Here is a 12,174-nt window from a genome sequence, read left to right on the forward strand (position 1 = left end):
AATTAATTTTCCTGATTAATTTCGTGGTAGGTTTTAGAAAACTTGCTTTAAAAAAAAAAAAGCATTTTGTAAAGCTTACATCTTTGCCATAAAAACAATTAATAAAAAATAAATAAAATATGTCTTACAATTTAGAGATTTTCGTATACAATCTTTACATGCTTTTTTAAAACACAAGGTTGATGTTCATTATTGTCAAAGTGGTGCTTTAGCTAATCCTATATTAGCGGGTTTAGCAATATTATTTTGGTTTGATTTTGCCAAACTTTTAATAATAGTATTTGATATCGGCAGAATTTTAAATTTTTTTGGGTAAGAAGAGGATTCACTCGAGGGGATAACAGAAATCCCTCAAATGTCTCATGAAATTTGATCTAGAAATCCCTCGAACTGTCCCATGAAATGTGATCCTAGACTTCACAAATACGAGATAGGGAGCTATGCCACTACTCCACCCCTCAGCCTCATTTGATATTAGTGGATTGGAAGAAAGGTCGTGTTGCATTATCAATGATCTAGTGGCAAATTTGCATTTGTATGGTAATCTAGCGGCAAGTAACAAACTATGAGCAATAAGTCGAATCCTAAAGAAAGTAAGAAATCAAAACCAATGTCACCATTTTTCTCAGGAGAAAACTCACTTCTCTTTCCATTTTACAATTTTACATGGTATGCAACATAATTTAAACATGAAAACCTCACTAATTATAGCAAAAGATGTCTAGTTAATCAAAGTTGAGAAGATCCACAAATCATCAGACTAATTCCTCGTGAGGGATGAATACAAGAGGGCATTTATTACATTTTTGGAGATAAAAATACATTAGAAGTGCAAAGAACCATAAGCTTTGCGTCAACCCTACAAGAAATGTCATAAAATACTACGTACTTCAACGTTAGAAAAGATAATAACAGTTGGATTTCGTTACCACTTAAACCTGTTTTAAGGTGTGGCATCAATAGTGATCTGGTTCTCAATGTAGATAATTAACCAGTCCATCTGCCATACCATTTGATCATCAAGTCACCGGCATGAGTTGTTCATAGGGCATCAACCAGCCTAATCTTTCCACAAACTGATCAAATTTCATTTTGCTTTCAACTCAAATCTCCGAAAGTTGGGAAGTGCATTTTTCAACAAACGAGTCCCCACGTTACCCCTTAACCTGTCCTCAACCACAAACGTCCCAGCAGTGAGTGGATAGGCAATCTAGTTTGCCAAAATTGTAGGTACGTACATTTAGTACCACTGACTACCAGGTCCAGCTTGAGCTGCAGCTACCTTTCTAGCCAAGTACTGGGGCTTAGGCTGTAGCCCATTAGACCCTTCCATAGAATCATCTTCTCCTCTTTCATTTTTGCACCCAGGATTTCTTTTTGGATACGAGGAACTAGGTGTAGGGAATTGAGAGGCAGGTATCGATGGATTTCGCCCTGGTCGTCGATCTGTCACCTCTGCTGTTGCTGCTACCCCACAATTGTTATAACGCATAAGGTTTCCGACAACCTTCCCTGGCCTTGCAGCAGCTCCTGCGGTAGATATGAAAGGTCCAGTTAAAAACTTGTACAAACCAGACTAAGGTATTACTTAGTATTTGTCAAGGACTATCTATTCTTGTTTAGACACTCCAAGGAGAAACATGACAAGAATATCACTCCTTAAGCGCAAGTATTAATAAGAGGGATGTAATTAAAGTGGAAAAGCTATATCCATGTATACTATGGCAGGTTGGCGTACAATTAATATATTTAAGAGAGTTGCATGCTTTGCACTCTGTTTTTTATCATGTACCTGCCTTCTGTTTTTTATCATGTACTTGCATAATACATTTGTGGCATAACAGTTAATTGAACTTTCAGATCTCCAGCTCAACCAGACTCAAACCAATAAATTTCAGGTTCTCTTGGATTAGGGTTAAGTTGAAGAATACTCCACCTTGAACGACAATTTCCAAATTCGTTTATGTCAAAATTTCATGTTTCTAAAGTACATGTCACTTAGGCCTAATGTTGTATCCTCTGCGAACACTTGGGATAAGATTTAACATGATGTGATCACTATTGAACAAGATTAGAAGATGATTCTTACCCTGTACATTTTGAGGAACTTGTAAAGGAAGCCTGGTCATTGGAATTGCACCGTTCCTGTCCACATGTGCCTTTTCAACTTCCTTAATCCGACATTTGGAGAGATCTTCAGTGACTTCAGTAGAACCATGAACTGAGTTGTCTGAATATAATACACAGGCCCTGCATGATGAAATTGCTTTCAATGTAAATAAGAAAGACCATGCGTGATATCACTAGAATTGGCATTTGAGCTGTAAAGCCATACATAAAGCAAGAGATAAAAAGCCCTGTGAAAGAGAGTGCGTACCTTGGCAAAGAAGCGTGTTGCCTATCAATTGGAGGACCAGTTGAACCGTTTTTGTAGTGTTCCTCAAGGTAAGCAAACTGCTTTTTGAAGTGATCAACAGCACTACATACCAAAGTAAAATCCCCTTTAGCAACAAGTTGTTTATTCAGCATTTGGTGAAAGATTGGAAAGCCATCACCAACACATAATGAACAAAATGCTAAATTTGGCTTCTGGTATAAAAATAACACACTGGCAAAAAGTAATTGCATGAATTCATATCGGTACGCCAACAGAGCACAGGAAAAAGGCAACAATTTTAAATGTTGATCGACCACACAAGGCTAAATGTCAAATTCAACGATACCTTGGATACATGAAGTTAGTTGGCTCTGAACCATCCAAAAACTCCTTTAACATCTTTGGATGATATTCAAGAATCTCTCTGTAAATGAGCTCCCTAACATCCTCTTTAGTCATTCTGCGTCTCTCAAATTCAAACTCCATCTTTGTAACAGGCTGAGCAGAAGGCTCCCTCTCAACCTTAGCCAAACCCTTAAAATATGGATCTGCAAGAGCCTGAAGACATGCAGCAACACCAGCCTCATTAAAAAAGTAATGAAGTTTTAAACGTGCGTATTTTATAAGCAAGATAAGACTTTCAGGCAACATACAAAGGGCAACCAACCTCTTCAGCAGAAGGACGGTCCTTAGGCTCAAAAGCAAGCATTCGTTCCAACAAACGAAGGGCAAGAGGATCAGCATTTGGAAATTTATGGGTGAAAGGAATAGGCTTTTTCTTGCGCATGCTGCTCAAGTATCGCCTAGCCTTTTCATTACGTATCTGTAAGAGGATCATCAATACAAAGGTTTATGATCGGGAACAAGAAGTTATATCATGAAGACCAACAATTTAATTGTAAATACATTGAAATGATTGGTGAGCTTCGAGACAAACCCGGGCAATAGCATCAGGAGAAGGAGTTCCTAACAGCTCAGTCATGAGGTCCAGTTGGTGGACCACATTCTTCCCAGGAAACAGGGGTTTCCCAGTAAGAAGCTCAGCAAAAATGCACCCAATGCTCCAGATATCAATAGCAGGTGTGTACTGTGAAAGGTCAAATATGCAAGCATAAAAAACGGTATGAGATGACACTATGACAGCAAAGAAAATATTGCACTTTTCTACAAGAGACATTTGGACAGGCTTGACAATAGAGACAAGTCGAAGGTTTTCTTCTGGGCGCAAAGATAATTACAAACTTTTAGCAACAGCAACCTCCACAATGAGCAGTGACATAAGTGGATACTGGAATAGTGTGTAGTCTCAGAATAGAAAAGAAGTCATCGTACCTAACACTTAAATTAAAGAGCATAAAGCAGGCCAGCCAGCGTAATTACAACCTTTTGTAAATCCACATTCCCCAAATGAGCAAATTTATAATAGGGTGAATGGGTGATGCAAGTTACTTTAGGTCACACTGACCTTCAGATAAGTAGTGAAGCAGGAAATTTTGGCCGACTCAAAAATATTGATTCAATGGGACTCCATAATTTCTGGATACGGTTACTTTGCAAAACAAGATTTAAAAAAGTGTATACTCTCAAAATTTATCAATTGTGGGCCTAAACTATCAGTTATCAACTAACGATGTAGGAATTTACAGCTGACTCAAGATTAATTATATAATGGACTCTATAATTAACAAGTATGGTTAATTTCTGAGTTAAGATAAAATTTTGTACTTCCTGAAATTATTTAAGGGCCTTCAAGTGTATACACATGGTTTTCAGTCTTTCAAGGCCATACAGCTCAAGTTAAAGTGCTTGGTTATTGCTGAAGTGCTTGGTTATTGCTGGACATGTATATGAGGCTGGGTTCGGGGCAGGTTGGTCTACTCTTAATGGGTCTGGGGCAGGATGGGTCATAGGTTAGTGTATAGTGGGGTGGATCGGTCAAGACCCATCTAACCCGGTGCAGCCCAACCCTTTTTTTTCTCCTTTTTTATTTTCTCTGTATTTATATTTACGCTGCTCCTCTCTGTCCTCCATCACAATCACACCCACATCTTCATTTCTTCGTCGGTTCATCCTTGTTCTTTCCCTTCAAAGCGCTGCCTACCCGTTGTTTACCTCCACCTCTTCTCTATCTCTCTTAACGGTGGTATCTTCCGAAGCATCATACTTTGGCCTTCATTACGAAATCCACTTCAATGATAGTCTTGAGCACCATTGATGAGAGCTTGTGAGTAAGAGCAAAGGATTTTCTCTCCTACGGTTCTGCAGAGGTAATAAATGGTGGGTTCTAGTTGGGAGGAGAAGAATTAAAGGGATAAAGAGGGTTTAACAGAGATTTTGGAGTTTTAGTGTTGTAGTATCAATATTTATTTAACAGGAGCCATTAAGACACTTGATGATTTAAAGACTTTACAAACTAAGGGCCTGTGGCCTGCCCCACTCCACTAAAAGCCCACATAAGGTCAACCTTTCTAAAGCCCACCCCATTCATAAAGTGGACCAGGTCAGGCATGTAAGCATGTTCAATACAAGGCCGGGTCTGGGCTTTTAATGGGGCCCCACTCCTTTGAGCAAGTCTAATTATTTCTATAATGTATTAGTAAAAATTTGAAGTACTGATAATTATGCTGCATGTGGTGCCAATTTGAATAGCTAGGCCTTGTTTGGTTGCCAATATAAAATGGGAGAAATGAAAATTCATGGGAATTGATGTGTTAAGTAGTTGTTTGGTTGACACATAAAAGTAAAAATGGAGGAAATAGAAATTCAAAGGAATTTCAATTTCCCACAAAACATGGAAAGTAAATTCCCTAGCTCCCCCTTGGTCAATTGATATTTATGGGAATTTATAATCCCACATTGCCAACCAAACAAATTATGTTAATTCCTAGGCATTTCATTAGGGGAATAATTTCCCAGGAAATACAACTTCATACGGGAATTTATTCCCCATGTCAACCAAACGACCCCCTAGATACTAAATAGTATATTTCTAAGCAGCAACACAAGAAACTAGGTCCTTTTTTAAAATCATATTTCATGACTAGTCTGTACATATTCTTAGACAACTGCTAATAAGGTAAAACCTCAGGCAGCAGCTATTTGATTTCTGTGTGACTAACTCTTGCAAACAACGAGCAAATGAAGAAATGTCTGGAATAGGTGAATGTGCAGCCAACTAGCCCTACTGCCATAAATCTAGATTCAAGTTGTGAATAACTGCAAGGGGGTATGTTTCACACTTATTCAAGTGATTATAGGATATAATTTTTATTTGTCTTGCCTTATCTCATTTGTGCATTGTAGGTCGGGTCTGTTTTCATGATTATATTCCTTTTGAACATCTGATTAAAGATTTGTGAGCCATAAATGATAAGTTTTCCAATCCAACTTTATTAAGGATTTAGGGTTATAGGCAAGTAAATCTTGGGGTCTTGGGCACAGTAGACTTTGGGAATTTGAAATATCTGTGTATTTGTATCTATCTGAGGCATGTATTTAAGATATTCTATCTATGTACAAATTTAAAAGAATAATTTGAAAATATATTTTCTTCTCCTTGCACAATTGAGCCATTTATGTTCACTTTTACAAGAATGAATTGAATATACATATTCATTTCCTTGCACAATTGCATCATTTAACTTTCCTTGTTCTCACTCTTCTCAGTGAGTGATGGTGAGTATAAAATCCTTGTTTTGGGCAAGTGAAAACCTAATCTAGTCTCTCAGATTAATTTAAGACCTTATTATTTTGAGTGTTGGGAGAGTGAATCCAAATACTCAATGGAAACCCAAACTAAGAATCCATGCTACATAAATCGCATTCACAGTGTTGACAAGAGGTTATTCCTTCTGCTGCCAGCCATTATTCAACATACGCCTTTCAGCCATCAAATTGCAAGATTGATGGAACATCATAGATTTCCATCAAACATCACCAAAGGGGAACAATAATACTGATTGATTCATTCTTTCATCTTAAGGAGCTTGGTTCGTCTGTATCTAGGCACTACAGATACATAATAAATCATCTAGGAAAGGCTTCAAGAAGAAATTCTGACAGCCACATTAATATGCTTAATTGACCACCTTCATTTTACTAACCATCATAATTCCTAGTGGATGGCTGTGATTACATTTTTACAATGAGTATAGATTACATGCCTCAGATTCACATATTCTGCATGCATGCACTTGCTTATTAGATTTGAACAGGCAAGTAAATGCAGTGTTCTAATCACAGCCAAAGTTCATAGAACTCAATAAAAACCACCAGATGAAAAACAAACGCTTGCAATGTTCTAAATCACAGCCAAAGTTTATAGAACTCAATAAAAACCATCAGAAGAAAAACAAACGCTTGCTAACAGAATTCCAGCATCATTTAACAAAATTTAGGATATGCTGCGATCAACAATCTATTTACAAGAAATGACAAAAGGGGAGAATGCTGTTACATTTGTACCTTGGAGAAGAATGATCCACACAATTCAGGAGCCCTGTACCACCTTGTTGCTACATAATCCTAAAAATGCAAGAAGCAGATATTATCAGAACTCAGACATAATAATATCATAGTCAAAAAAAAAATGTTAACCAGTAAAAAAAGGAATCAGCGAACGGGAGGGCTAAAAAAAAAAAAAGAAAGAAACTAGATTCAAGGAGGTTTACATACTGTCCAAAATATTGCAGTTGGTGTGTCATTAAAGGCCACCCTTGCAAGACCAAAATCACATATTTTGAGCTTGCAGTCAGCATTTGCTAAGATATTTTTTGGTTTCAAGTCTCGATGAAAGACATTTGCTGCATGGAAGAGAGGATTTAATGAGAATAAGAGGCAAATTTCAACCAGGGAATTCTAACTTTCCAGAACTTGATACATTCAACAGAAATAACATAAACAATAGCAAGATAAATACCAGTATGTATATACTTTAAGCCTCGAAGGAGCTGATACAGAAAGAATTGATAATGCTCTGGGGTCAAATCATCATTTGCTTTAATTACTTGATGTAAATCAGATTCCATCAGCTCAAATACAACATATATGTCTTTAAATTCTCTTCTTGAAGGAGGCAGCAGAATGTGCTTGATTTCCACAATATCTGGATGCCGCAAAAGCCGGAGAAGTTTAATCTCACGTAAGATACGAGTGGCATCCGAGACATGTTCAAATATATCATTTATCTTCTTAATCGCGACTTTCTCTCCTACATGAGTGTCATATGCAGAACAAACAACACCATAACTTCCTTTACCAATAACCTCCTCTATCTTATACCGATTACCCTCACCATATTCCGTAAAGAAGTCCACATCCACAGACGTCTGCACAAAGACATTTAGATTCGATATCATAACCTAGTTTATTAATTTAACGATTAACACATCATCCTTTCTCTATCCTAATGAAAACTTCATTTGCACATGACTATGGACAACTAATACACTGTCTACAAATATGCAAATATGCAAATTTCAAGATACAAGCACAATTATTCCAAGGTATAATTGCAACCAATAGCTCCATTCTGTACAGACAACATAACTAAGAAAGCAACAACATAATTATGGATTTAATAGGTGATCATGGTGGCATAATCCACAACAAATATTATCTAAAAACTATATAAATCCTCATTACATATGCCAAAAGAAAAACCAATCAATTACAACCTTAATTCAATGAAGAACTAAAAGGATTCACTAGTTTGCAAATAGCTGGAAAGCAGCAACCTAAGGCAAAGGTGCACAATATTGGATGATAAATTAACATTCATGGGCACCATAAATCCTATCAAATGCAACTTAAAACCTTAAGAAACCTAAAATGCAAACTAATTTTAGAAACTTAAACGAAACATTACATCAAAATTTCTGTATAAATTACCTTTTTCCTTTGATCTTGTTGCATTTTGGCCAAAAAGCATTAATGGCCCCTTGATCCAAATGAATCAATTAAACAGATCGAATTGGTGGGTAGCTTGAATCAGCTCACAAAAAGGGGGCAAACCCTAGATCAGAAGTGCCCTTAAATAGGCCAAATTTACCCAAATAATGTAAACTTTTATCAACTTAAAAAACAAATAGATTGAACCAATATAAACCCTCAAATTTCTCACAAAACCCAACTCAAAAATCAAATCTGTAAGCTAAAACAAACCCATTTGAAGTTCTTCAAACTAAAAAGCAAGAAGAAAAGAACCCTAATTTCTTAGATCCAAATAGCTTCTTAAAAAAAGGCAAAGGATCAAAGGATTGATCTACAGCTAAATATACCCAACACAGAAATCGATATGGCTAATATTAGCAAGAAATGAAGAACTTTAACGATTCAAAATCAAATTACTCAATAAAAAGATCCTTTTTTTCTTTTTACGAATCAAGCAGAAAAGGGTAAATAAGATTTAATCTTTTTAATTTCTAAAACAACGGAAGAACAACAGGAAGTTGATTGAGGATAAAAAAAACAAAGAAATGGGTATTAAAGATTAAATCTTTTCGATTTCTGGGTAACAGAAAAATTGAAGATTTTCTTAATTTTTTAAGAAAAATAGGAAGTTAAAATGGGGTTTTCGCAGGTGGGTTAGATCTTTGGAGAGGAGAGAGAAAGAAAGAAAGGGTAGATTTGAAGTTCCGTGAACAGTGATAATGAATGCTGCTTCAAGCAGAAGGGTAGTGGAAAGAGTTAGCCACAGAAATTAAAAAAAAAAGTGAGGGATTTTTGTTAATTTTAGATTTTTAGTGCAAAGAAATGATATTGTTAATAAAAAATGAATAATAAAAATTAAAAAGTTGGATAATTAATTAGTGAGGAGTATTAAATATGCTGCAACTGTAGTCCACATAATTTGACAGAGGATAATGACAGCAGAGACATGAAAGAAAAAGTAGAAAGCTTCTTTAAATATTGGGAGGGATATAAAAGGGAAGTTTTTAAGTTCACAAACTCAAACATAGACAACTAGTATTATTAGTATGTTTCCCTATCAAACATAATGTGGATTACTAGTAATTTAAGTTTTTGTGCCACCTAGGCACCTAAAAAATCTAAGCTTAACAAAATCACCTAAATTTTACTTTTATCATTTTTGTATATGATATCATGTTTGGTGAAAAGCTGAAAAATATAAGTGTTAGTTGATTTTTATTATCAAATTGTATTCACTGATTGTATAAAAATATTTGGTAAATAATTAGTTTCTTACAAATATTTGAGTTTGAAAAAAAACCAATGAATATATTGACATATTTTATAATGGTATGATAGTTTTGGGTTAAATGAAGATATAAATTGTCATTACACCTTAAAATACTTTAATAGGCTGATGAAAAACTCATTTAAGTAGCTCATTGAAAATGAGCTTATTTTGATGAAATGAGCTTTTTGAATCAATTTACCACCAAACACCCCAATCAACTTATAGTGGTAGGGTAGTTTTGGGTTAAATGAGTTTCATTGTCTCTTACCATATAGTTTTGTGAAAAAACTTTATTAAGGGAATTTGAGTGTTTGTAATTGAATCACTAAAGGGTTAGTAATTGGGTAGCAATTGTGAGGTCAAGTGTGAGTGCTTGTGAGATGAAGTGCGTGTTGACCCCGATCTTGAGTTAGGTGTGGGGATTGTTTAGATTTATTAGATAAACACTTGTTATAATTGCTTTTGTTATATTCTGATGAGTTGATGAATAAGAATAATTAGATAGAGAGGATGTAGGCTCTAAGTGGAGCTAAAGCTCAATAAATTTTGGTGTCTTTATCACTTTTATTGTTCTATTGTTTTTGCTATGCAGGAACCTCCGCTGGTTCCCCTTTGTTTTTAGAAAATTTTATAAGTTTACTAATTGTTACCGCACTCAAGTCAAACCCCTTCTTGAATATCAAATGTACTTTCAAACTTTATAATGTCCATTGAAAATTATACATACAAAAAAATACTTTACATCCAAAAGGAAGGGAGGGAGTATAAAAATTCATTATTTCTTTTACAAATTGTTTACCCCACGTTAATTAGGTATTATTACAAATTTAAATGAGAGAAGATAAATATTACTCCCTCCGTCTCATAATACTTCACACAGTTACCATTTTCGTTCGTCCCAAAATACTTGACACGTTATTAAATATGGAATGGGACCACTAATAAAAAATATTTTTCTATACTCTCTTTGAGACCTCAAACTCCAAAACTCAATTAAATCCTACATTTTCTCTTTCCTCACTACCCCCACATCCCCCACTTTTTGTTTTCTTACAATACAAAAATACAAATGAGAATCTTTTATAAAATGAATAAATGTTTTAAATGGACTCGCTTGTAGTTTTCTTAAAGTATGTGTCCACCCAACGTCTCATGTATTATGGGACGGAGGGAGTTATAAGTTTGGATAAGATCAGACCAGATAAGATTTGAATTTAAAATAAGATAAGAACTAATAAGATAAGGTAGATCATAGTTACAATTTTAAATTCAAATCAAATAAGATAGGGTAAATAGGATTCAATAAGATAAATTGATAAAATAAAGTTATTTAACAAATTCAAATAAGATACGGTAATGGTTAATGAGTTCAGACAAAATAAGATAATACAAAGTAACCTTACAACCTTATTCATATTTTTCTCATTAGCTAACGTGAAGCTCCCAATTGAGCAAAAATAACATATTTGCTTCTAACTGTTTTACCATCTATTGTTAGGGGTGTACACAAATTGGCCCGGATTTAAAAACTGACCTGAATCGGACTCGTTTAGATCGAATCGGTGAATTCAGGTCCAGTCCCAGTCCTTAAAAAATCCATGATACCGGGTTTCCAGTCCGGTTCTGGTAAAAACCAGAATTTTCAGGTCCGGACCTGAAACCGGTAAAGCTGCATTTTTTATTTATTTATTAAACAGGTCTAAACAGGTCCAAACAGGTCATATCAGGTCTAAACAGGTCCATATTAGGTCTAAATTAGGGGTGGGACTTTTCAAACCGAACCGTGAAACCGCCCGTTACCGAACAGAACCATCACGGACCGATCCGTTTATAAACCGATAAATATAAACCGAAAACCGAACTGAACCGTTCAATATCAAACCGAAACCGAATTGAACCGCTCAATGTCAACCCGTTACGGACCGTAAACCGATAACAAACCAAACTGCGCAAATCCGAGCCGAAACGAAACCGAACCGAATGGTTTATAAACCCGTTAATGACCCGAACCGTTTATAAACCGAAACCGTTTAAACCGAAAAAAAAACCGTTTAAACCGAACCATTTGTAACCCGCTAACCGTTTAAACCGACTCGTTTATGAACCGAAACCGTTTAAACCGACCCGTTAATGACTTAATGAGTTAATGCACATCAATATCTGACATCTCTATAGTCTATATGTATATTATATATATCTGTGAGTCTGTGACTGTATATCAGTATATATAATAAACTAATAATAACTTAATAAGTAATAATACTAATAACTAATAAAGTAATGAAAATCTAACCATTGTTTTTCATGGGCATTCAATCTAACCGTTGTATATTTGACTATTCGTACATTAGTATTGCATAATGATTTCATCACCACTTTAATTAGTGATTTCGTGATTTCGTCCATTTAACTTATTATGTTGTTTGAGTTAGTAATCTAAATAAAGTAACAAACTAAATAACGAATCCATTTAATCTCGTGTAAGTTATAATTTATAAGAAATGCAATGTTTGGAAATGGAAATTGATTCAATACGATATTGTTAATGTATATGTAATTATAGATTAATTATTATGTATATCATATCATACGAATG

At 35.1% G+C, this 12,174-nt stretch overlaps 1 protein-coding gene across 1 annotated transcript; it reads right to left on the minus strand.

Annotated features, from left to right (window-relative positions):
• Positions 1 to 601: 601 nt before the first annotated feature.
• Positions 602 to 9,107, minus strand: LOC110718199 (mitogen-activated protein kinase 15-like). Its single transcript, XM_021897007.1, has 10 exons — positions 8,267 to 9,107; positions 7,296 to 7,704; positions 7,052 to 7,179; positions 6,842 to 6,901; positions 3,315 to 3,464; positions 3,045 to 3,200; positions 2,724 to 2,935; positions 2,378 to 2,479; positions 2,090 to 2,250; positions 602 to 1,530 (listed from the first exon to the last, which is right to left on the minus strand). Exons 1-10 carry the CDS (start codon positions 8,288 to 8,290, stop codon positions 1,241 to 1,243), a joined length of 1,692 nt encoding a protein of 563 aa, XP_021752699.1. The 5' UTR covers positions 8,291 to 9,107; the 3' UTR covers positions 602 to 1,240.
• Positions 9,108 to 12,174: the final 3,067 nt, after the last annotated feature.

The sequence above is a fragment of the Chenopodium quinoa genome, unplaced genomic scaffold, assembly GCF_001683475.1.
Source record: "Chenopodium quinoa cultivar QQ74 unplaced genomic scaffold, ASM168347v1, whole genome shotgun sequence".
Taxonomy (NCBI): Eukaryota; Viridiplantae; Streptophyta; class Magnoliopsida; order Caryophyllales; family Amaranthaceae; genus Chenopodium; species Chenopodium quinoa.